The sequence below is a fragment of the Sinocyclocheilus rhinocerous genome, unplaced genomic scaffold, assembly GCF_001515625.1.
Source record: "Sinocyclocheilus rhinocerous isolate Xijiao unplaced genomic scaffold, SAMN03320098_v1.1 scaffold491, whole genome shotgun sequence".
Taxonomy (NCBI): Eukaryota; Metazoa; Chordata; class Actinopteri; order Cypriniformes; family Cyprinidae; genus Sinocyclocheilus; species Sinocyclocheilus rhinocerous.
The window spans coordinates 1,050,702-1,075,436 of record NW_015625034.1 but is presented as its reverse complement, the minus strand read 5'-3'; the positions used below and the strand labels follow the sequence as shown (position 1 = coordinate 1,075,436).

Genomic DNA, 24,735 nt, shown 5'->3' with positions numbered 1-24,735 from the left:
CACCGATGACATCCGTGAATCTGAAAGTCACACTGTTCTGTTCAACGGCTGGTCTTGTATCTTCACCTTAAAGTTGGCTGTCTTTTTATACAATATTCTATCGATAATTGATCGATAAAGGCTTTCTTTCATATGTTTTCCGACGTTTTTCAGTTTTTAGATTAAAACGAACTGACAGTCAGCGTGTGTGGAAATGCCTTCAGTTAATTGCATCATGTACAAGAAAGTCATATTCATTTGTGGCAATTAGACACTAAGGATTTTATTCTGTCCAGAAGACTAAGACATCTGCTACATTTGGTTTGGAGTGACAGCCACAGCATTCCTCTGGAAGAAGACTGATTTACAGTCATCATGTTAGGACACCTAGCGAGAAGACTTGGCCGCATGCAACAGATCTCTAATGGACTGAAGGGAATCCGTCTTCAGCAGCTGCTCTCTAAAGAGACCCACAGGCACCTGCAGACCTCACTCGAGACCATCAGACCCATCTCGGTAAAGTATTCATTCTTTCATCGGTTTTGTATTGCTGTTAATTCACATTCATTCTGTAGTCATATTAATAGACTGGTCTTGTGTGTAGTGCTTTGTTTTGTGTGCTGTCATGAAGGGATGGTTAAAGTTTTTAAAGTAAGTTTCAGTTTTATTTCAATTAATAAAAACAATTTTTAATAGTTTTAGTTAACAATAACAACACTGCTCTAAACTAGAAGAATATTACTGTTTAGCCTTAATTATTTATTATTATTTCAGTTTTAGTAATCTTAGTACTTACTTCAGTTAGTCAGCCAAGGCAATTTTTCTATTTTTCGTCTAATATTTGTATTTATATTTTTTGTATTTCAACTTAATTTAAATGAACAAAAATGGTTTTAAATACTTTTAGTTTTAGGTAATTTTGTTCAGTTGAAGATTCTGTTAGGTCATCCCGGCCCAGGAGGACAGATTTGATATCATTACGTCATCGCGAATGACGTCAGTACGTTAGGGCGTAAAATAACAGATGAACCGGTTTTTTGAACCGGTTTATTGAAACGAACTGTCCGAAAGAACCGGTTCGCGGAAAAGAACCGGACTTCCCATCACTACGCAACATGAGCGCTAACTCCTCAGCAGCAAACACACAATCAAACTTCTGACTAATTTGCATTATCTATACTGACAGGTGATACAGCCAATAGGAACAGAGAATACGTTGCTTCTGACATATGATTGGTTGAGCCAAACGTAAGAATACTACAGTAATAACACTGCTCTAAATTGAAAGAATAGTATATATTAATAGTATAGAATAGTATACATGTGTCGTGACTCGTGACCCTGGACCACAAAACCAGTCATAAGGGTACATTTTTTAAAAATGTAGATTTATACATATTATGGAATATTATCAATGGAAAGCTTATTATGAAAAAAGCAGATTATGATCATCTGAAAGCTGAATAAATAAGCTTTCCATTGATGTATGGTTTGTTAGGATAAGACAATATTTGACGCGAGATAGAACTATTTGAAAATCTGAGGGTGCAAAAATTGCACCCTCAGAAAATTGCCTTTAAAGTTGTCCAAATGAAGTTCTTAGCAATGCATATTACTAATCAAAAATTAAGTTTTGATATATTTGCGGTAGGAAATTTACAAAATATCTTCATGTAACATGATCTTTACTTAATATCCTAATGATTTTTGGCATAAAAGAAAAATCGATAATTTTGACCCATACAATGTATTTGTAACGTAGGAGGAGTCGTGACAGTATTGTTGGCTATTACTACAAATATACCAGTGCTACTTATGACTGGTTTTGTGCTCCAGGGTCACATATATAAGAATAGTATTTTAATGTCACTCTTTGTCCAGACGGTGTCGCTGTGGCCGTTCTCATCTCAGCCGCGGGACTTCAGCCAGCCCAACTCCTCATGGAGTCCAGAGATGCGCAAGGCTTACGACCACTATAATGCTCTGTGTGACACTGACACCGAAAATGGTGAGGAAAAAAGGGGGCCGTGGAGGAAGTTGCCCAGCTACAACCGTTCCATTAAATATGCTACTGGTAAGCGATTAATATGTATTTGCATAGTTTCTTCTAGTCACTGTTATCAGTAAAATAAATGGTGTGATAATGCAATTTAGTGTAAAAGAGAATGTCACATTGTTTCTGTCCCATAGGCGGCATTCACCTCAGCAAACTGATCCAGGCCAAAGCTCGACTTTTCACGAGAAATGTTAAAGAGCAAGGCGCTACGTTTGAGTATATGGTGTTTGTCAATAAGGAGGAGAAGAGATGTGTTTGTGTCTTTCAGGCAGGACATTTACTAGAAGGTGCACCTGGGTAAGGAGCTGCTCTATTCTATGTGTATAATATACCTGTATCCCACATTTTCATTTATAAAGAATGGGTGAACAGGAGATGATGTTACTCCTATTTCCTGTGTGGCAGGCATGTACATGGTGGAGCCATAGCCACCATGATTGACACAGTGACAGGTACTCTTGCCGGTTTCCTCTCGGGACCAGTTATGACTGCCAATCTCAACATAGACTACCGCAGGTGAGATAATGTTTCAGTACTTAAGTCTTTCAAATACAGTTGCCATTATTTTTCCAGTTGACACTGGCTTAGATCATCTGTGATCCCACCTGATAAACTCTGTTCTCCTGTACAGTCCAATGCCTCTGGGTAGTGTGGTTTTAATCCACAGTGCTCTGGATCGAATAGAGAGGAGGAAAACATACATCACTTGCAAAGTGACCAGCACTGATGAGTCCAAACTCTACACAGAGGCCACAGGTACAGAACACAAACACGCAAACCAATATCATGTATGTTTGTATGTGTGAATTATAAGTGTGAAAATATGCATGAATGTCAGTGTCAGTCACAATAGTGATTTAAGTTTTTCATGTACAGTAGGTCTATTCAGCTAAAGCATAGTGTAATACAGATTTTGTTGTTATTTGATTAACGTTAAGGACATCGACAGCAGGTATAATAGGCTGCTTTAACTTGAAAACTTAATACACATATCCAATGGAATGATACACATTTAATTTTATCACAGCTGTTTATCATCACTTAAGATAGGCCTATAGCTAACTGTGATTACTATAATACTCACCAAGACAGGGACTTTGTCATCATTTTGTGTGTTTTCAAACACAAGATAAGCAAGATAAAGACGCGAAAGAGAAGTTCAGCCAAAAATAAAAATTCTGTCATAATTTACTCATCGTCAGGTTGTTCTAAAGCAAGTTTCTTTCTTCTGTTGAACATAAAAGATGTTCTGAAGGATGTGGATAACCAACGGTTGCTGGTCTGTATTGACTCCCATAGTATGGAAAGAAAAATACTATGGATGTTAATGGCTACCAGCGACTATTTGGTTACCCACATTGTTAAATATATCTTCTTTTGTGTTCAGTAGAAGAAAAAACTCATAAAGGTTTGGACCAACAAGAGGGTGAGTAAATGATGAAAAACATTATTATTGGACTCTATTAGACAGTGCATGAGTACTGATTTGAGTTCTTTTTCACATCTACTTGCGCTTAAATGGTTTAATAATTGCTTAAATTTTTTAACTGGCTGGCAATACTTAAAAACACAAGCAAATGATAAACTTTCATGATGGCGCAGCACTGGCCGATCGGCCCAGTGACAATTACATAAACAGTTCCAAGAGTCTTTCATGCTGACCCTTGCCATCAGACAGTCCTGCATAATTATGTACTATCTTTAATTCTTAATTTTTCCTCACACTCTCTTTTCCCTCATCTTTCTTGCCTTGCAGCTCTATTTGTTTCAATAAGTGTCGGCCATTTATTTGGATCACGAAACTGAAAGCAGTCTGGAATCCACCACTGAGACATGTACAGCATGTGAGTGCATATCTGTATGCACATGAATGAGATTGCAGATGGAGTGTGTGCGCAATGAACAACAGATCAAGCTACTGTTTTACCTCAGCTCTCTGAATGAGCTATTCAGAAATGCATGTATTTGAGTGATGCACTCAGTTACATATGGCTGCCTCGTATTTTTATTTTTAAAATGAAAATTTATTAACCTGGTATATTTATTGACACGGTATTTGATTTTTTGTTGCAGAACTCTTTTTGTTACTAACGCTAACTTTTTAATCATCATGGTGACAGTTAGGTTCTTTAGTAGGCTATTACAAGTATTATATAACGAAAACTTCTGTAATATATTTTAGCAGTACTGTATTCCATATTGTGTTAAAGAGAATCTGACTTTTGTTACAAATGGAATATGCATTTAAATAATATTATATCTAGTTATAAATAATATTTATAACGGCCTTCATTAATGCCATTAAAGTCGGTAATCAAAAATTGTGTGGTTGTTTTAAAATGTCCTTTTGTTATTCAGAATATTGACAAAATTGAAACATTGTAGGAATTAATGCATTGATATCATCCTCATCATCTGTATATATTATCTTTATTACCTGTTAATTCATCTTTTTTTGGCGGACTGCACGTTCTCAGCATGTGGATTTAAAGTAAAATGTTTATTTTTTATTTTTTTTCAGATTATTAATAATACTGTCATTATGAATAAGATCGGTTGAATTTATGCATATTATTTACATATGTTTATTGGCCGGGGCAGGCTCAGGGCACATAAAAACTATCTGGAACTAGGAAGGCCTCAGGTGTGCTCTGAGACTGAGGCAGTGAATAGTAACGTCTGTGGCAGGAGTGACAGTAACCTCTAGGCCCCAGCTCTGGAACCCTTTGAGAGGAACCTTCTTGGATCATTTCAGGTTCCATTCACAGCTGCAAAAAGAATGTCTGCAAGTGGACCAAGAAAGAGATCTCTGGGACCAGAGTGGCCTTGGTGCCGGCCCTGCACTGAGGATCTTTGAGTGCTGGGATTTAGACAGTTTCCTTTACACTAGCAGTGACAGCACTGGGAAGGCCCACACATTAAGCGGGCAAAAGACAAATTCTGATAAAAAATGGCAGCTTAAGTAAAACATGAAATCTTAAAGCCATCCAGCAGATGACTCCCCTCATAAATGCCTCCAAAGGTAGTGATCACCCTCAATATTCAACCTTTCCCCATTAGCTGCAGGACTTTTTTCCTTCACATATCATTATGACGCCACAATTTACAGAACCAACACATTCTATGGGGCCTCCCACAGTTACAGTCTGAGAAACATGATGTTCCACTGATGCTTGTGCAGCGTTACTGGACAGTTTTCATGTGGGAAATTCAATTGCAGCAAGTGGATATGGCAATGTTCTTTTTAGAGTTGTTTTAAACATTCTCTTGTAAGATACTGAGAGTTTTCAATTAATTTTATTTACAGTTCATTTCCATGTAAGTCTCTGTGGCTGTAAGTTTGCCGTTGTGTTGCAGGAATTGCATTGGCCTTATATTTAAGGCTTCTAAACATTTAGGACGCCTATCTGCAGTGTCGCTCTTTCTTCAGAAGATGTCGCTGTTTCCGTTCTCAATTCAGCTGCAGGTCTTCGACCGAATTTACCGAGGAGTCCAGAGACGCACTGAGTACGCCATTATAATGCTCCGTAGAGTGACACCGGAAATGGCAAGAAAAGGAGTGGGGCCGCCTGTATGTTTTAGCCAGGACATTTACTGGATGGACCTTCTAGGTAAACAAGTGCTTCACTCACTTAATTATATAACACTTAATGTAAAATAAAAATGTCAATGTGTCATTCAAAATGTTGTTGAAATATTGTAGCTCAATCTTTTAGGGTCTTAGCGCCTCAAAATATGAATGCAACAGTTTCAAGGCACAGTAAACCCTAACTAATTTGTGAAGGATGGGGGAGTCCCATGTTATGTCTTAGAACAGGAAGTGATGTCAGATGATTTTCCTGTGTGGCAGTTATTTACATGGGAGGCATAACCACTATGATTGACACAATGACTGCTGATACTTACTGCCCTTATTTGTTCAATGGTTTGAGTGGTTTTAGGGATTGAGCATCAGGGTTGAAACTCTTTTCTTTCTGTCCAGTCCAGTTCCTCTGGGTAGTGTGGTTTTCATCTACTGCACTCAGGATCAGATCTTAGAAAGTGATGAGAAACTTCCATCACTTGTAAAGTGACCAGCACTGGTGAGTCTAAACTCTATGCTGAGGTTGCAGGTAAACATACTCTCATATCTCTGTATATATTATGTAAGAAAGAAAACAAGCTGATGTCATTGATGCACTAAGTGTGAAAATATGCATTAATACACAACCAAATCTGACTACCTGAAACCACTTTATCCACACACCCACATAGACTCATTGCACACCTGTGGGTTGTTCCCATTACAGATTTCTGCCTAACACACACTTATCTGTTTGCTCTGTGCTCATCAGTCTGAACATACGCTTTTTACATCGTACACTCCATTAGAGGAAATGCATTGCGGATTTTACCTAGTAAACTGAACTTGTACCTTATCTACTTATCTCTATTTTTTTCTCACACTCGTTCTCTTCCCCTGTTTCGCTCCTGGTAGTTCTATTTGTGTCAATAAAACTGGGTTATTTATTTGGAGCACGAAGTTGAAAGCAGCCAAAAATCCACCACAGGCCATGTGCATGTGCACACATCTCTATACACGTGAGTAAGATCGCAGGTGTGTGTTTGAGGCGGTGTGTGTGTGTGTGTGTGTGTGTGGGTGTGTGCGCAATGACCAACTGATCTAGCTGATATTTAACCTAATCTCTGTGAATGGGGTATTGAGAAATGTGCACATGTAAGCACTACACCGAATCCACTCTATCGCACCACTCACTCATATTCGGGAAAAATTTGTTTTGGTTTTTTTTCAATAAACAAAATTGTTTTAAAAGCACTGTAAGCGATTTCTGCTAGAATAACGTGTAAAATGTTCCTACTACCTGACTGTTATGGCTGAAATAACTGTCCTGTGACGGTCTAAACTGAAAAACAGCAAAAAATAAATGAATGAATAAATGAATAAATTATACAGTAAAATTAAAAAATAAAAATCTATCAATCAATAAAAAGAAATGAAAAAGAAAGAAAGTAGTGAGATGGAGCTGACCCACACTTTTTTAGCCAGTTTAGTTGTCACGTTGCAGAAATTTATTCATTTATTTGTTTGTTTTTGAGTTATAGTTTTTGGAATGTAGTGTTTTCTGTAGTATTAAGAGTATTACAAAATAATATATTTATTTTTCACTTGTATTATTAGGAATTACTTTTATTTTTGTACGATTTCTTAACACTTAAATTACAGTAAAAAAAACAAAAAACAGTAATCTCTATGCACTTGTCTTTCCTATAGAAAGAAGCAAGATATCCATCGTATCCATATTGTGCTTGCATGAAATCCATTTGGTGTGAGTTTCACATTCTGCATATATTCCAGTAAAGAGAACTGACTGACACCGCAGTGTTACGGTAATGAATGACACATTGTCCACATCAGAGGAGTGTACATTCATATGTGGAGACTTTAAACTCAGCATCTCTGTGTAAATACTGCCATGCGGTGCAGTGTGACTTCATATGCCTTGCTACCACTCATGGGCATGTGAAGCTGGAGCTTTACAGATAAATATATGTATAATTGTTGTCTTATCGCCTTGTTATCCTCATGTGAATCTGACTTAGATAGATAGAAAGAAACATCTAGACCTGCATCTCTGTGGTGGCCTCTGCAGTCTCCCACAGGCCTCTCGCATATGATGTATGTAGGACACAGTCTGAGGTGGGTTTCTATCTATGGAGAGGTGTTGAGTGTCTGGTCAAGTGGGCTTTGCGTGATGGCTTCTGTGGGAACACTTCAACATAGCTCTGCGGGGAGATATTTTCCATGCGTGGTGTTAACGTTCAAACCTGGGTCTGACCAAAATGCCATTTCCATCATCTCACCGTTGCCTCTGCTGAGATCCATTTTACTGGCAGTTCACAAATTTTTGTCAAAACCTAGCCTTTACATTGACGTTGCTGAGACATGCCGGCTTTTTATACTGTTAATAATTAGAAACATAATTATACTCTTAAAAATAAAGGTGCTTAAAAGTTTCTACACAGCGATGCCATAGAAGAACCATTTTTGGTTCCACAAAGAACCATTCATTCATCTCTTTCTTACCTTTTTATAATCTGAAGAACCTTCTTTCGCCACATTAAGAACCTTTTGTAAAACAAAAAGGTTCTTCAGATGTTAAAGGTTCTTTATGGAACCATTTAGACAAAAAGGTTCTTCTATGACATCGTGAAGCACCTTTATTTTTAAGAGTGTAATAAATATAACAATAAATAACCAGCTCTCTGCTGGAGAACCCATTAAGGTGCGATCACATTTACTGTTGTTCGGCAAATTTTCGAACATGAAATAGAATCGTTTTAATAGGAATTCATGTGATCAGGAAATATTTCATGAAGGTGAAAGACTTTCTTATGCAGATTTCACATCAGGGTCAAGCTGGACATGCAAATTTGCTGCACTGACCAACAACAAGCTGCTTGGTTTTAAAGTAAGTTCTGTGTGAGCTGTGCTTCATACATCGCTTTACTAGAGGGGCCCAATGCACTATACTGTGTAGGGCCCAGTGGTGCCAATGACTGGGGGTGCTTGTGGTCATTTGCACTGTTTGTGCTGAGGATTCCTATAGTAATCTCAATTTTGGAGGACCATGACAGTTTGAAGCCCTGTCTCTGGTCCTTGAAAGTCTGGAACAGACATTCATATAATATAGATCTAAAGGGATAGAATACCCCAAAATGAAAATTCTGTCATTGTTTACTCATCCTATAGATGTTGCAAACCAGTATGATTTTCTTTCTTCTGTTCAACACAAAAGAAGACATTTTGAAGAATGTTGGCAACCAGTCAGTTGACTATACTGACTTCCAAAATATGGGAAAAAAGTACTATGGTAGTTAATGGCTACCATCAACTTGGTGAGTAAATGATGACTGAAATTTCATTGAACTATCCCTTTAATAAATTAATACCAATGCCAGATGTACTGTATATTTCTATGCCCTAAACCCATAAAATAAGTTTAGGGAAAGTGGATAAAGATTAAGGTGTACATTGATACAATGTCATCAATATTTACCAGTGGAATGCATTATAGTGTGTGTGGACACACTGACATACACTCTTAAAAATAAAGGTTCCAAAAGGGTGTTTTTCCAGTGATGCCATAGAAGAACCATTTTTTGGTTCCCAAAAGAACCTTTCAGTGAACAGTTCCTAAAAGAACCATTTTGAAGAACATTTAAAAAATCTAAAGAACCTTTTTCAACTAGAAAAAACCTTTTCTGCATTTGAAAGGTTCCATGGTTGTTCAAGGTTCTTCATTCATAGAACCATTGATGCCAATAAAGAACCTTTATTTTTAAGAGTGTAGTGGCCTCCTGTCATCCGGTGACAGTTCAGACAGTGCTGAATTGACATTACATAACACATGAGGATTATTGGCCTTGTGCCTTAAACCAGTGAAAGTCCTCTCTTTATAAAAGAAAAAAGAAATAGACACCTGAGAGATCAATTATAGAGTTACATTAAAATGTTTAAACATTATTATTTTATCCAGTTGCTAGTTTGGTAGCTAGCCTACTATATATAAAATGACATCAGAGTAGATTTTTTTTTTTTTTTAGCAAAAAATGTGTCTTGTAGTGTAGTGTCATGTTATTATACATTTAAATGATGCACATAACATTACAGTGGACTGGACAGAAAGCCTCATAAACTGTTCTTCAGTCTCCAGTTAAAAGCATTACTCTCTCGCTTCCCGCGACTATTACATAATGATTGATGACATAACACCGTACTGGCTCGGGACAGCGCGAGCGCTGTGCGAGCCGGAGGCCACTCGGTCGATTTATCCAACAAGTGTGTGTCCGTCTCTCTCTTTCTCCAACTCTCTCCGGGACCGCTCAACGATTTGTCTTTCCCTTTGAAATGTCAATTACGCACGTTAGTTACATTCAAACGACAGCGGAGCGGGGGAACGTGTTGACATAAACCTTGTTTGTTTATTGACCAGACGCGCCAACTTTTAGGGAATAATTGAGAATGGCGATGTGCTTGTTAAAACGTTTGCGGCGTCCCGGTCGTTAAAGTGTCAGCAGTTGTCATTTTCCTTTTGTTTTCTTTATTTTAAGTTGGATTTTAGTTTAATTAATTTAATTTAGTTACCCCCCTAACAACAAACGATTCGGGAAAGAGGTGTGTTGGGTGACAGAGTTTTGACTGGAAAGTAATGGAAAATGATGAGCCTGCATCACAGGACCCGAGCCATGACAGCACTCAGAGTAAAAGAGGTAAGCGTGTCCTTCATTAACCCATTACATACCTAAATGCTGCATTAGTGGGAAATGATCTCAGATTATGTGTGTGTGTGTGAGTGAGAGAGAGTTTCACACACTTGTGAAACGTGGAACAAACTCGCACACACATTCAGTCATAGATATGAGACCAGTGGCACTTTAAAAATACACCCCTTATGTGACAGAAGTGCCTGTCTGTGCGCCAGCAGTCCTACACTAACCCACAGCGCTTGTGCCAAGCCTGTGCCAAGCGAGCCAGCGAAACCACAACTCTGTGAGTTCTGTCACTTCTCCCTCTGATCCAGCGTGCATTCACAAGAGTGTGCTGTGCTGTCTTATCTATTCTTGTTGAACGTGCAGTGTCACGTCTTCAAGTTTGGGAGTTAAACTTTGCGGTGTGACAAATTAACTTTGTAAAGTTTGAAAAATTCTATGTACATTCTTAAAAATAAAGGTTCTTCATTGGCATCAATGATTCCATTAAGAACCTTTAACATTGATGGAATCGTTCCAATATGTTTTTTATAGTACAAAAATGTTCTTTCGATTATTAAAATGTTCTTTACTTGTTATTTAAATGCTATATATATATATATATATATATATGTATATATGTGTGTGTGAATACATTTGAATAGTACATAAAAGTGAGCAAATGTTTGTAATTATTTTTAAGTTGGGCTATATCTCCGTAATATATATGGACATTAGGCTATTAATTGTGTGCCTGATTGTTTCTCAGAGACAGGGAAGGAACAAAAAGTCAGGGAAATAAAAGAAAAAAAGGGAATGGAAAGCGATACCCATTGACCAAGTAGCACAGAGATAAGACTATACTTTAGTTACTGAAATGGAATTCCCTCAAGGGTGTCTTATTAGGATCTTGCAACCCAATAGGTCTCTTTAGGGCCTTATTCAACTGAAAGAGTATTGCTTTAATTGGAAACTGGTGTATTGGGTTATCTGAAGTTGAACTTTTGGCTATTTCACTATTACGACATTCTTTCGCTGAGATCAGTTTGTTCAGTGACCTTATTCTGTGTAAACTGGAAGTTAATGCAGATGTGTAGCTTGTTAACCATTAACCCCTTTCATGCAGTACATGTTCAGGCAAAACTTTACATGCATGGAAAGTGGATTATTTAATTCAATTTCAATTATTTAAATTAGTATAATATAATCAATTTCAGTTGTTTTTGATGTCATTATTTAGTCTAAATGGCATGAAAGGTTGTTGCACTTTAATATATTGAATTATGCAAGATTAGTTTGCTCAGTGTTGTATTTCATATAACAGTATTTGTAATGTTTAAAAAATATATTTTTCATCTTCTCAAACAATGCTTACACAAACAGTACACATAGGACTTGTTATGCATTGTAACAAACAGAAACGCATATAATCCATATATTAAGAAAGTATAAACCCTGTGTCATAACCTCTTGCCCTCTTGTTACGCACCTATCGCCGTCACGCTCTCTTCATGCAGCCCTCTATCTAAACACATTTATCCCCGTTCTCACACTTCCTTTATCTGACACTCCTTTTCTGCTCTTCTCACTGTATCATCTAAACACACTTTCCCTCTGTTTTGAACTCCTCCACATTCACTTTCTGTTCTGTTCTATCTGCTTCTGTTCTTTGATGAGCTCCCACTTGCACCTGTGTACTTGCACCTTATATCTCTCGTGTATATCATAAGCTTAACTTTCCCATTCTGAGTCAACATCTCATCCCTGTGTTCACCTGTGCACACGCTATAGTGCTTATCGGCGTCTTTATATTTTCAGTCACAGACCCTTACACTTTTAAAATCAAAGTTACTTTCAAGCCTCTTATCAAAAAACATTTTTTGTTCTTAAAGTGGTTAAATGCTCCTTGGAGATTTATTGCAGCTTCTTCAAAGAATAGGTTAAGACCTTCTGGGTTCTTTAAGGGAATGTTCCGGGTTCAGTACAAGTCTATGGATTAAGACAGTAGTTTCTATTCTTTCTTCAGTGAAGGAAACCCATATAAATGCCCTTACAATGGAAATAGACTTTGGAATTACAGTAATAAACATTGTTTCAAAATTATAGTTACATTATGTGTTAACATGAGACTATTGTGAGAGAATCGTCAAGTTATATCCAGTTTTTAACTCCGGCAATTTAAAGCTGTTAAACACGACAGAATTTCCCACAATGTGCTCTAAAATATGCAAAAGGGAAAATCCAGCCAAAGGATTTATATCTGCAGTGCATAACCTGGGGCTTATTAATCTAGAACAGAAGCCTCACTGCTAAATTCTAGACAACTTTACCCCAAAATAACATTTTTGTTTGAAAATTATTGTTGAATTTAATATCTATGGTAATTAACCGCATATCACTGGCATTCCTTTAAAGGTCCCATTAATTTTTCTCCTGTTAATGGATGATATGTAGAGTCAATATGGTGGTCTGAAGAAGCTACAAAGTAGCATCAATTACAATCCCCTAAATAAGGGATAGTTCTCATGAAAAGGAACATTCTGTCATCATTTACTCACCATAATGTCATTCCAAACCTGCATGACTTTTTTTTTTTGTGGAACATCAAAGAAGATATTTTGAGAAATGTCTCAGTGGGGTTTTTTGTCCATACAGTAGAAGTCAACGGCAACCAAAACTGTATGTTTACCAGCATTCTTCAAAATATCTTCTTTTGTGTTCCACAGAAGATGTAAAGTCACACGTTTAGAATGTCACGAGGGTGAGTAAATGATGACAGAATTTTCATTTCTTTATGGAGCTTATAAATATTCTACAGCATCAGGTTGTAAAATTCTTGGTTCTATTCAAAACCTTAACATTGTGGACCCTGCTGGTAACTGTACATCACCAGGTGTATTCATGATTTTCGAATCTATCCTCTTTACACAGTATAGAGTCATCAAATAATCACTCTATTGGTCCCCGGACGTTTTCTTAATGTTTTAATAACTGTGAGTCTGATGAGAAAGCAAAGCACTCCGCTTTCATGAGCAGAATTAGGCCGTGTGTGTAAACGTTATTACTGATAGTTTAACCACCTGGAGTCCTTTAGTTTTTTTATATCACATCCACAATTTTCCTCTCCTGAATGCAGAAATCTCTTTCAGACTCTTCTAATGTTTACCGCTAGATGCATCTGTGTTATGACTTCAGTGTTTTCTCTCACTATTTATTTTGCTTTTTTACTCTCTGATTCTCTGATTCTCTCTAACTTACCCTCATATCACCTTGCCAGAAATACTGTAAATACTTCTGTGTGTGGTAAGAATGGACATAATCTGGATTAAAGGAAAGATTAGTGTTTAGTGAGTGTCTTTGGATTCCTGATCTATTTCCAGAAGCCGATTGGCTAATTTGAGATCCAAAAGCTAATACCTCCACTACCCCACTACACGGATTACCTGCTTTCACACACACAAACCTCTCTCACACACATTGCAACACTCTTTCACAGTTTCTTCCCAAGCTGATATGTGAATACGGCGTGTACGAAGGCAGAGTGTGACATTTGGCAAAACACGGGGGAGATTTTATACAGGTGGGAGTGAGAAAGAACTTTAAAGACTGAACAGAGGAAGAGATGGGTGAGAGACAAAAGGAAACCACAGAGTATTGAAACACTCAACGACAATATGGCATGTGTTACCTTTTAGCGGTTTATGAATCTACATAGATGAGGCAAATCTTGAGACTCATGATAATGTCAATGGTTGTCAACTGAAAACTGAAATAACTGATGCTCTGTGTTATATCTTTACAGTTATTCATGTAGGTTCATTTTCATTCACAGCTAGTTGAGTTCAAAGCACTTTTTAGAAGTTAGTCTCTCAGGATGGGTCAGTTTTTCGTTTTTATAGGATGTTGTTGACTTGTTGATTTCCCTTGTATAGTGGCAGGGGTCCTCAGAGACTTCTTGTTATGGAAAAACAGAGGACAACTGCCACCAGTTTCCAGCAGCTTAACACCCTGCAGCTCTTGACTGGTTACCCACTGAAGCTAAGCAGGGTTAAGCCTGGTTAGTACCTGGATAGTTGACCTCTCGTTTCACTGCCCAGGGAGTTGTCAAGAATATTATGACCATAATTATACCATTGTCAAGAATACAGTGCGCTAAAACGTTGCTCCTTATAGAACTTCCCTGAATGCACTAGTGAACACCGGCTCCTCACTGTACTAATTTTTTCTGAAATATTCTCTTGTCTTTTTCAGTCTGTTAAGTCATCAGACTTACACTCTAAAAAAAAAAAGGTTCTTCAGCGGTTCTTTGGAGTGGTTAAGGTGCTATATAGCACCACTACCATATAAAGAACCTGTTAAGCCCCTGTATGGTTCTTCAGCGGTTCTTTGGAGTCGATGAGGTGCTATATAGCACCACTACCGTAAAACCTCTAAGCCCCTGTATAGTTCTTTAAAGGTTCTTTAACTCTCTCTTAGTCTCTTAGTTTAGTTGGGGAAAGGGTTAAAACAACATTAAAATACAGTCTATTTCTTGAAGATATAATTTTTTTTTTTTATGTGTTTTATATTATTGCAGTTCTACGATACTACGTGACAATGTGAGAAAATTGTATAAACCACTTTTAGAGTTATGGGTTGTAAAGAGGTTTCAATTCTGTCACTCATAGACATGAAGAATCAGCATGTGAATCTCAGCAATGGTGACAAAATATTCTGATAATTTTGATATGATTTTTGAACATCACAAAACAGGGCAGTAAAAAGTCACAACAAAAATAAAAGCAAATAGTAAGAATAAAAGAAAATACTAAGCAATACAATGCAGCTGCATAATTTATTCATGTCGCAATGCATGCTGGGAGCCATGGATGAGTTATGATTGGTGCACCATTGTTGAGAAAAAGTGCTATATGGCATCTCTTATGGTTCTACATGGCACCATTTGACAAAGGTGCTATATAGCGCCTGTAAAAATAGGTGCTAAATAGCACTAAAAGTGGTTCCCCTATGATTACGAGCCAAAGAACCGCTTTTAGTGCTATATAGCACCATTTGTTTTTAGAGTGTAGGACGACCTCATATTACAGCATTGCTGTACTTTTTATTACAGTTAAGTAAGATGCACAATAAACAAAATGAATGATGATCAGCTGTGGTGACAAACAACGATGATCAAGGTCCTTGCTAGTGCCTTAATTTGATTCATAGTATACTGATTCATGTCATAGGAAGCTTGAACACATCATAGATACAGGTTGCAGAGGAAGAGGCTTTAGAGAAGTCAGCAGGGACCCTGCGGTCTGCGTGGGTACTAATAGTAATGGGGACACTCTGCCTTTTCTAGGGCATTATGGATGCCATTGCATCATCTAGGTGGTTGAGGAGATTCCCACAACCTGTGCTTTATGTGAAAGTTGAAGAAAACATCTGTACAAGTGCATGGACATACACATTCGTTTTGTCACCAAGAGTGATTGACCATTTCTTTGTTTCCAGCCATTTACTCTCTGGGCAAGTCATCAGAGGTTGACACTGGAATTTTTTTAGTTATTCTAAAGTTTGATGGGAATCTTTTGCCAGGGCTAGTGTTGTTGAAAGTACCAAGTCGATACTGAAACTAAAATTTTTTTACAGTAGGTGCTGCTTTCAAACACTTGCATTGAGCGCTGCAGCCAATCACAGACATTTATGTCACGAGCATGAATACAATGGCCAATCAGATGTGTTTAAGTTAGTAAGAATCCACTTCATATCTATGAAAGCGGATGTTTTTGTTCAGCGCGAGTTCATCGACTAGTACTGCATGCTCGCAAATCCTAAAGAGTGTGACACACTGATCATCGTAGCAGTGAACGGGACAAAAATTCTGACATGTCAAAATAGAGCTGTGCATTAAAACTTGGAGTATAAATACATATTTTAAGAGTAGTGTTTACTTATCAAAATAGTTGAAGTTTTGTTGGTTTAATGTATTATTTAGTTAACAAATTTAATTGACATTTTAAAATTTTTATTTTCGATTAGAGTTTAAATAGTTTTTGCTATGGTACCAAAACTGGTGCAGTGAACCATGAATTTTTACTGGTATTTAACTGAAATTTTGGTATTGTGACATCACTAGCCAGGGCAGTCTACAACTTTTTTTGGGTTTAAGATGCTCATGCACAGTTCTCTCCTATTCCTCCTTTATGAGTCTTATTGTGTGGGATTATTGCTTTCACAAGACACTCAGCTCTGGGAATGTTCACAGTTGCACCTTTTAAATGCTTTAAAACTTCAGTGTCTTCATGTGACTTGGAGAGGAAAATAAAAAAAAAATACTGTTGAAGTGGACAAATATGTATGGTTTTTCAAATTCAGTATGGTTTCTTTTTGTAGATCTATTAAATGTGTAGGATGTGTAGTAATGACTTATTATAGATATTGTAGCTGTCACCTGACAAGTGTTGTTCCGTGCAAGCAAGATGATAAGTTTATGTCAGGCACTGATAACAGAGGCCCACATGTCAGTTTGCTCTATCTGTGTGTTTTTCAGAGTGTCTAGACTGTTACTTTGTTGTTTTAATGACTTAATTTGCTAATTTGTAGATATGTGTTCCTATACATTTTAAAATGCTATTTTAGCGATCATGCTAAAGACGTAGTGATAGTGAGTTCTGAATAAGTGTGATTGTTTGTTCTCAAAGGACGTTAACTCAAGCACACAAAATCTCTCTTTCTTTGTCTCTGGTCCTGTAATAGCTGCATGGTCAAGTAACTGTGCTAGTTGGCCAGAATGGATCGATAAGTAGTGTAATCAGGGCTTGTCTGGGTTATCCAACTGCATTTAGATCTGTTACCATGGTGCCTTATATCACCCTGATCATTCAGGTACCACAGAGAATCCTTTAATCTGCCATCAAACGATGAACGTCTTTGCTCTCTTACGCCTATAAACATAAATTCATGCATTTTTGTTGGAGAATTTGAGAAAATCCACAGAACTGAGCATCCTACTGACCGAAAAATCATACCGAAAACAGCATTGGTCATTTTTTTGCTATTAGGCAAATCGAGTTGTGAAATACCTGCTTTGAGAGTCTTTGTTTCCGAGTACGTCTGCAAGTCGCCACGCACCTATTTGTGTGTGTTCCGCTACATAAGCAAAAGTGACTCTTTCAAAAAGCCACAAAGCCCTTCAAAGAGCGAGAGAGACAGCCGGAGTGAGAGACAGACAGAGAAAGTAAGAGAGAGAGAGGCCAAGTCTTCTTCCCAGTGATGGTTATCGTACCTGCCCTGTGTCTTCAGACAGACACTGCTAAATATACCCATCGGAAACGGCCAACACAGCATCAAATCTGAACTTTCTTAAAGTGTGGTCAAACGTCAGACAACGGAGATTGCTGTTTGTGCTCACGTGTGGGCTGGGATGGGGGTTAAAGGGGGCTTTTCATGTGAATGATGATGTGTGTTTGTGCTTTCATGCCAATAAAAGCATGCTTGTGATGTGTGTTTGTGTACATGTGTTAGTGTATGTGCACGCATACATTTTACAGTTTTAGTTGTTTAGTATGTGTAGGTGTGTGAATAACACTGACACTTTCCATGAATAGGGTCCTAATTAAGCCCTAGTACTCTTAGAAATGTTGGGTTTTCTTAAACATGATGCTTAAAAATGTTAATTATTAAAGAGATATTTTGTGTTCAGCAAAAGAAAGAAACTAAGATATTTTGAAGAATGTGGGTAACCAAACAGTTGCTGGTCCCCAATGAAATTCCATAGTAGTTTTTTTCCATATGGGGACCATCAACAGTTTGGTTACCAACCGAATCAAAAAAAAATTTTATGTTCCATGGAAGAAACTAACTCACAGTTTTGGAACAACTTGAGGGTGAGTAAATGATGACATAATTTTTATTTTTGTGTGGTCTATCCCTTTAACTTCAATGAAAATATGACCTGTTTTTTTTTAATCCTGTTAACAAATTTGAGACATGTCTAAACCTGATTTGTGTGACTTGTTGTTTTTAGCAATAAACATTAAATAAACACCAAATTTAAATCAAATTGAAATGTAATTAAATCTAATAAAGTAAAAATCAGAATGAGTAACAGGTTGTTAATTTACTATAAATTAAGCTGTCACTCAGTAGACTCTAGCTAGTTTGACCAAAGTTTTGATTTGTAGTTATTGATAAACTTGTATAAGAAAAAAATATTTCCTTGATAATTATGATTTATGGATTAACAAGGTTGAAAGCTTAACAAATGCAACAAGTAGGACACAGCTCATTTTCAGTAATGAAAATGAAATTGTTTTATTTTAATAATAAAATAAAATAATTGAATTTACTTCCAAAAAAAAAAAATCAAACAGATGATGTCAAAATTTTGACATTGTGGTGTGATTTCATTTTCATTTCAATAGAGTCTGATATAGTGACAGGCCTAAATCAATATTTCAAGACAGAGAGACATTGGATGTGTTTACAACTATAGTTACATTTCATGCTACATCACGATTATGTTGAATTTTTTATTTAACATATTTAGAACATATATAGTTACACGAAACATATTAATTGCCTAACTAACTATTGTTTTGTGCCCTTCTTTAGGAAATCCAGTGCACAACAAATCCCATCTAAGTAAGTACAACTGAGAATCTCAACCATTCAGTTATACACTGTCTGTTCACTCTGTGTAGCTGTGCAAGTATGTTATATAGTCAAGCACAATAGCAGTTTCCTAGTGTGTGCATGCTTTGAAAGGTGGCTTGTTTAACCCCTTTTGCATGTTGTTTTTTGCATATCAGAGAACCCCTCCATTGTGGTTATAGGGAGGGGGGCCTGTATCAGTGTAGCAAAGCGGTGCATTATTACACCTGTAAAGAACACACACACACACAAACACAATGCACCTGTATCCACATATATTTTTACTTCAGCCATAAAAGCTGTATGTTTAAACGTGAGCAAAGCTACCGTAGACACGCACGCACAGGTGTGCACAGCTATGGGTGTGTGCATCTGAATGAAGATAAGATCTGAGAGTATTTTGGCGAAAAGATGCTGTTTAAAACTCTTCCCGCTTTTGTGTTTGATTACAAGCGTGCATTGTGTAAGTCTTCTGCTCTTTCTTTCCTTCCTTATCTCCTTTAATTTTTTGTTTTGTTTTTGCATTTAAATTTGAACTTTGAACTGGTCATTTGATCTTTTTAGATCCTTCTATAAATTTGTTTCTCAGTCAAATTCACTTTATACAAATGTTAGGAAACCCTTAAAGGGAAAAAAAAAAGTTTGTTTAATATCATATTAGTGTACTGGCTTTATTTGAATGTGACTGTAGGTGGATTAGAAAACACGCAGAGCGTGGTTGGACCATGATTCATAATGACAAGCAATAACAATTCTACCGTATGCTGTGGCACCAATATCACATGACGATCTTAACCAGCTTGTTTACACCAATACCCTCTACCACCTATCAGACCAGCCTCACATCCTTTCTGAACGGTTCCTAATAGCCAACAAGACAATACTTTACCATTTTAATGCTACTTTCTCCTTTAATCAAGTAGAGAAAAGGTACAAATCTGTCACTGGGGCAGTATCCTTTCAAAAGACATTAATATGAAATATTTAGGTACTAATATTATGCCCCTTCAACATACTAATATGCACCCTTTACGAGTAAAAAAAAAGGGTAACACTTTAAGGTTTCCATGTTACGCATTACATGTACTTAATATTATAATAACAATAAATTATGCATAATTACATGCAAGTAACCCTAAGACAAACCTTAACCATATAGTAAGTACATGTAGTTAATTAATATTACTCAGTACTTAAATGCATTATTACACTGTAACAAGGACACCTTAAAATAATGTGTAACCAAAAAAGTCTAAAAGTGTACATTTCGAAAGGTTACCGTCCCAGTGACAGCTTTTGTACCTTTTTTCCCTGAAAGCACAATCCGAAGAACAGAAATTATTCAGGATGGTTTGATACTTTTTGGGAGTTTTTAGTTGTGTGTGTGTGCACTGGTGGAAAGTGAGAGGGATAGAGTGAGGAACTCAGGATTTCAGGATGCAATGAAGACAAACATACAGAGGTGAGCTGCTCACTGCTGAAATGGAAAGAGAAAGAGAAAGTAGAGTCCACCTATAGACGGACAGAGAAACAGCACATAAAGTGCTTTAGAAGAGACATCATGCGTGTGTGACAGAGAGAGGTGTACCTTACAGTTTGAAAGGGACAGACCCTCTCCCTCTTTGTCACTCGCGGATAGAAACACACACAAATGCTCTCTCTCTCTGTCACCTACCGACCGAAAACCACCTAATCTCTCTGTCATCTCCCACCGTGCGACAGCATCATCTGTTCAGAAGTTTGATTAACTGTGAGACAGAGCTGTCAACCATATTGAGTGATTCTGACGTATAGCTTCACCAGAGAAAGACAGCAGTTCACACATGCTGTGAAGATGATGCGAGGTAGGCATTTATGTTTTGTGTCTGGCCTAATAAGTATGTATTTTTACTGATGTTTGTGTGGGTGTGTGACAAATGTTTGTATGCATCACATTGGATGCATCCTTGTGTCTTTGAAAGTAATGGGTTTCATTTTGGTTAGAGCAACTTATACGTTGCAAAACACTTTTGTGTCTATTTTAGTCTTCCGTTCCGCTCATCAAACTCGAGTTTAGGACATAGTGATTATATATCCATTGCTTTCAGGCTCTCCGTTTGACCTTTTTGGAGTTTCGCTGTGTTGTTTGTAGTTGTACGCGACTCATTCCGCCATATTAACACGTCCGAGACTTCAGAGATGGATGATGCACATCATGAAGGACCTTGATATGCAGGATTTTGTAGGAATACAGAAAGCAGTGTAGATCTGATTTTGAAATCAGGACTTTTATTTATAATTTCTTTATAAATTCTATTTTTCATACTTGGTTTGTGTTTGCTTTTACCTTATGTAATTTATTAATGGCTTTAACAGTAGACTCGTGTGTGTGTGTGTGTGTGTGTGTGTGTGTGTGTGAAGTGGTCCAGCGTGGGTGTGTGACTCTACCTGTTCTCACTGAGTTTAGTAATAGGGATTTTCACACATTCAACATCAAATATGCCATTTCCATTTCCAGTTCACCTTTGAGCCTAAGGCACAACATTAGTTTAGTCTAAAATCTGGTTTGACATGAAAAACTGAATAAACACATTGGAAATTGATGCAGAAAGTATCCTTTTTATTTAACTTGGTACTTTCTTTGAATCTGAACAAAGTCTTATAAATGATTTGAAATAACAGAACTTTTCTATGCAAAGTTGTTCAAACGTACAAAAAAGACTATGTTTGTAACTCTTGCTGTCTACTCAATCATGCGAATATATCCTAAATTAATTTTTAATGTATCAGTTCTTTTGTACAGTGCTTTTCAACAAAAATAAGGCAGATAATTATTTAGATTTTTTATAGATCTAAACTTTATATAGATCCATAAACTCACAATAAATGAACAATAGAGACAGTGACAGGTAAGGTCAATAAGTAATCAGTTCAGTCACAAACCTAGCAAGCCACAATATTGTTTAATGGTCAGATAAATTGATTATTAGTTTATCTTGTGCTTTGTGGCTGTCATGATTAGTACCACAACTATAGATATGATTACGTGACTACAGATAAAGGGTTTAACGTGCAGATTATCTCATTAATAATACAAACACTGCAAGATAAGGTCTCGCTTTCAGAAACTCTCTGAATTTAACATCCTCAGTTTTGAGTCATTGTGTTTGGCCTAAACAGAATGAACACAAAGTAACTGCTAAAAGGATAAAGGCGATCTTTAATTCTCCCTCTATTTTTGTTTACTTTGTCCTGAAACCCACACAGACAAAAAACTGAGGACCCCGAAAGTATCAGATGACGCTCGTTTGTGAGGCTTGTGGTTGTGGACATTGTTCAGAAATGACTCTCAAATAGGCATTTTTGTACAGTCCCCTAAAACTGAATTTTCCGTAGCAGCCCACATCACGTATGTGGTTAAATATCTGCTCATCAAAATTGCTACAATTCAAGCAGGACTTGCTGAACTCAGCTGTGCTGTATCTTATCACTTTGCATTATCTGATGCCAGTTTGCACTGAAGCTCTCGCTGTAGTCCAACACCCTGAAACCCTGAAAGCTTTTTTTTAGTGTGATTAAAAAAAAGTACTTTTTTAAAAAATGGCACCGTAAAAGAATTCCAGATTCCAACCACACCTGAGTCTGTCTTACCTCTTGCATTGATTTTCATTTAAAAATGACATTTTCTATTGTGTGTGAATGCACTCGCGTAAAATAATTTCTCATAATCTTAATAAATGCTTAAATGCTGGATTGATGTAAACTGTGTCTACGCAATTCTTAGCAAAAAATGCTAATTTTTAAATTTAAATAACAAAACATAAACCGTTGAAAAAACATCCCAGGATGCACCTCATGAAGTTGGTTTAAAGAGAATGAACAGCAAAGTTAAAGAAAGTGAAATAAAAGATCGTTTTGATTTTATTTAATGTTTTAGTCACTGCGTAATTCCCATCCTCCATATCTTACTTTATATTTGAATAACTTTAGTACTTTTTTAAAACATTGAAAATGTCCAGACTGCTAACTTTATATAATACTTTATATACTTTATTTATATTTTATTAAAAGCTAATGTTTAAGCATTTCTTTAAAGAATAAGGTTTGATGATACGTTAATTAAAATTAGCCTTATTTAAGAACAGAATCAGAAGCTATCTGAAATTTATGTGGACAGTTTACTATGGTTCTAATGCACAAAAGGCCTAAAAGGTCCTGTTTTCGTTCCGTATAACGAAAAACAGAAAGAAGCACTGCTTTAGTCAGTCAGACTGAGGCAGAGAGGAAGGTACGAGCAGAGAGACCTTCCGAGATAGCGGTTTTGATCTTCATCCGATGAACGCAGCCGGAAAGAAATTTGGTGGATTTTATTGAATACACTTTTTGGTTTTATACGCACATTTAGAAAACATGCAAAGTGAGGCATTTTGCAACGTTGCACTAGATTCTAACTGCACACACACATACTTTCTGAATTTACTGCCAATGAACGCTTCACCAGCTGCAAGACTGTGCTGTTCTGCGCTGTGGTCACCCGTTCAGTCCCTGTGTGTGAGTCTGTGTGTATGTTGGCACACACATACGTGTGTATGTGCACAGGTGTGCGTGCAGAGCTTTTGTTTGAATGCTGTTTTTCCATCACCTACATTTTGGCTGGTTTTTCTCCGTTGTTACCAAGTAAAACAGTGCAATCAAAAAGAACAAAAGTTTAAGAACTGACTTTTTGAATTATATATATATATATATAAAAAAATGAAAATAATTTTTTTTTTTAATCAGATCTGATCTGTTTTCATATAGAACAAAGGCTTATGAAACTGAATGTTACGAAAGGAAAGTTGAAACTCGTAAATGTGCTCCGCACACTGATATGTGTATAAATTTACCGCTTTTTTTGTGTGGGAGTTTCACTCCTTCTTTCACTCTTGTTCTTAAATGCCTTTAAATCTTCAAAGACTCTGAAATCATGACTTATACATTCAGTGACTAAAGTCCTGAAAATCAAAGAGGTATTCTTTCCCCCTGAATTCACAAAGCTTTTCCATTCAGACTGATTTTTTAAAAAATTATTCAGTGCCTTCAAGACCTAAGCTAATATGTATTATTAATTTGCACAATGAAAAGAATATTTAAATGTGTATATATGTTTGTGTGTATGTGTGTATGAATAAATGGGTATATGTTTGTGTGTGTGTGTGTGTGTGTGTGTGTGTGTGTGTCTGTGTCTGAAACCGCATGCTAAGCACAAATGTCTTATCAAACTCATCTTATTTTATCTTATCTTCTGGCACTTTCCTGTCACAAAAGATGTTTTTGTGGCTGTGCTGCTTTGTGAATTATTTTTATAGATGGAATCCTTTAATTACTAATTCATGTTTTATTTGAGAACACGTACAGAAATAGCTTTCGTTAATTATACGTAAATTTTTTGTTCTTCTTACATTTTTTAATGGTTTCACAACCAGTATAATTACAAAACATAACGATTAATAATTCATTAAAGCATGTCATTTTTTTATTTGAAAAATTGAGCTGTTATAGTGAAAATTTATAAAACTAAACTCATCCGAATAAAAACACTTCAGTGAATATATTAAAACAACGTTTTTTTTGTTCTAGCACTCTATTAGCAAGTCTTAGCATTAGATATGTTATTCGGTTAGATGTGCATGAAACAAATGTGCTGTGTCAAATACGGATCTTGTAGAATTCCTCAGTTTGTTTCATGAGTTGTTTCTTTGAAAGCTATAAGCTCTTGATGTTTCCAGGTTCTCTCTTTTTCTCTCTTTCATTCTTTCTCTTGGTGACTCTTTTTTTTTTTTTTTTTGTCCTGT

At 36.6% G+C, this 24,735-nt stretch overlaps 2 protein-coding genes and 1 long non-coding RNA gene across 5 annotated transcripts in view; all 3 read left to right on the top strand.

Moving 5' to 3' along the window:
- Positions 1 to 4,294, top strand: them4 (thioesterase superfamily member 4). Its single transcript, XM_016564299.1, has 7 exons — positions 1 to 56; positions 279 to 495; positions 1,861 to 2,053; positions 2,170 to 2,332; positions 2,441 to 2,551; positions 2,667 to 2,791; positions 3,792 to 4,294. The coding sequence occupies exons 2-7, from the start codon at positions 355 to 357 to the stop codon at positions 3,839 to 3,841; spliced, it is 783 nt and encodes a 260-aa protein (XP_016419785.1). The 5' UTR covers positions 1 to 56; positions 279 to 354; the 3' UTR covers positions 3,842 to 4,294.
- Positions 4,295 to 5,574: 1,280 nt separating this feature from the next.
- On the top strand, positions 5,575 to 6,951 carry LOC107749209 (uncharacterized). Its single transcript, XR_001641002.1, has 3 exons — positions 5,575 to 5,646; positions 6,018 to 6,117; positions 6,513 to 6,951. It is a non-coding gene; the product is annotated as an uncharacterized LOC107749209 (long non-coding RNA).
- A 2,872-nt stretch (positions 6,952 to 9,823) lies between these two features.
- The window catches only part of LOC107748701 (nuclear receptor ROR-alpha-like), a 34,668-nt gene continuing 19,756 nt past the window's right edge, over positions 9,824 to 24,735 (top strand). Inside the window, exons 1-2 of one of the 3 annotated variants that reach the window (XM_016563646.1) lie at positions 9,824 to 10,306; positions 18,884 to 18,913. In XM_016563646.1, the coding sequence (XP_016419132.1) occupies positions 10,246 to 10,306; positions 18,884 to 18,913 (91 nt within the window). In that variant the 5' untranslated portion in view covers positions 9,824 to 10,245. Of the gene's footprint in view, positions 10,307 to 18,883; positions 18,914 to 20,718; positions 20,767 to 24,735 lie in introns of those variants that run through there. The other 2 variants (XM_016563649.1, XM_016563657.1) reach the window with 2 other exon arrangements.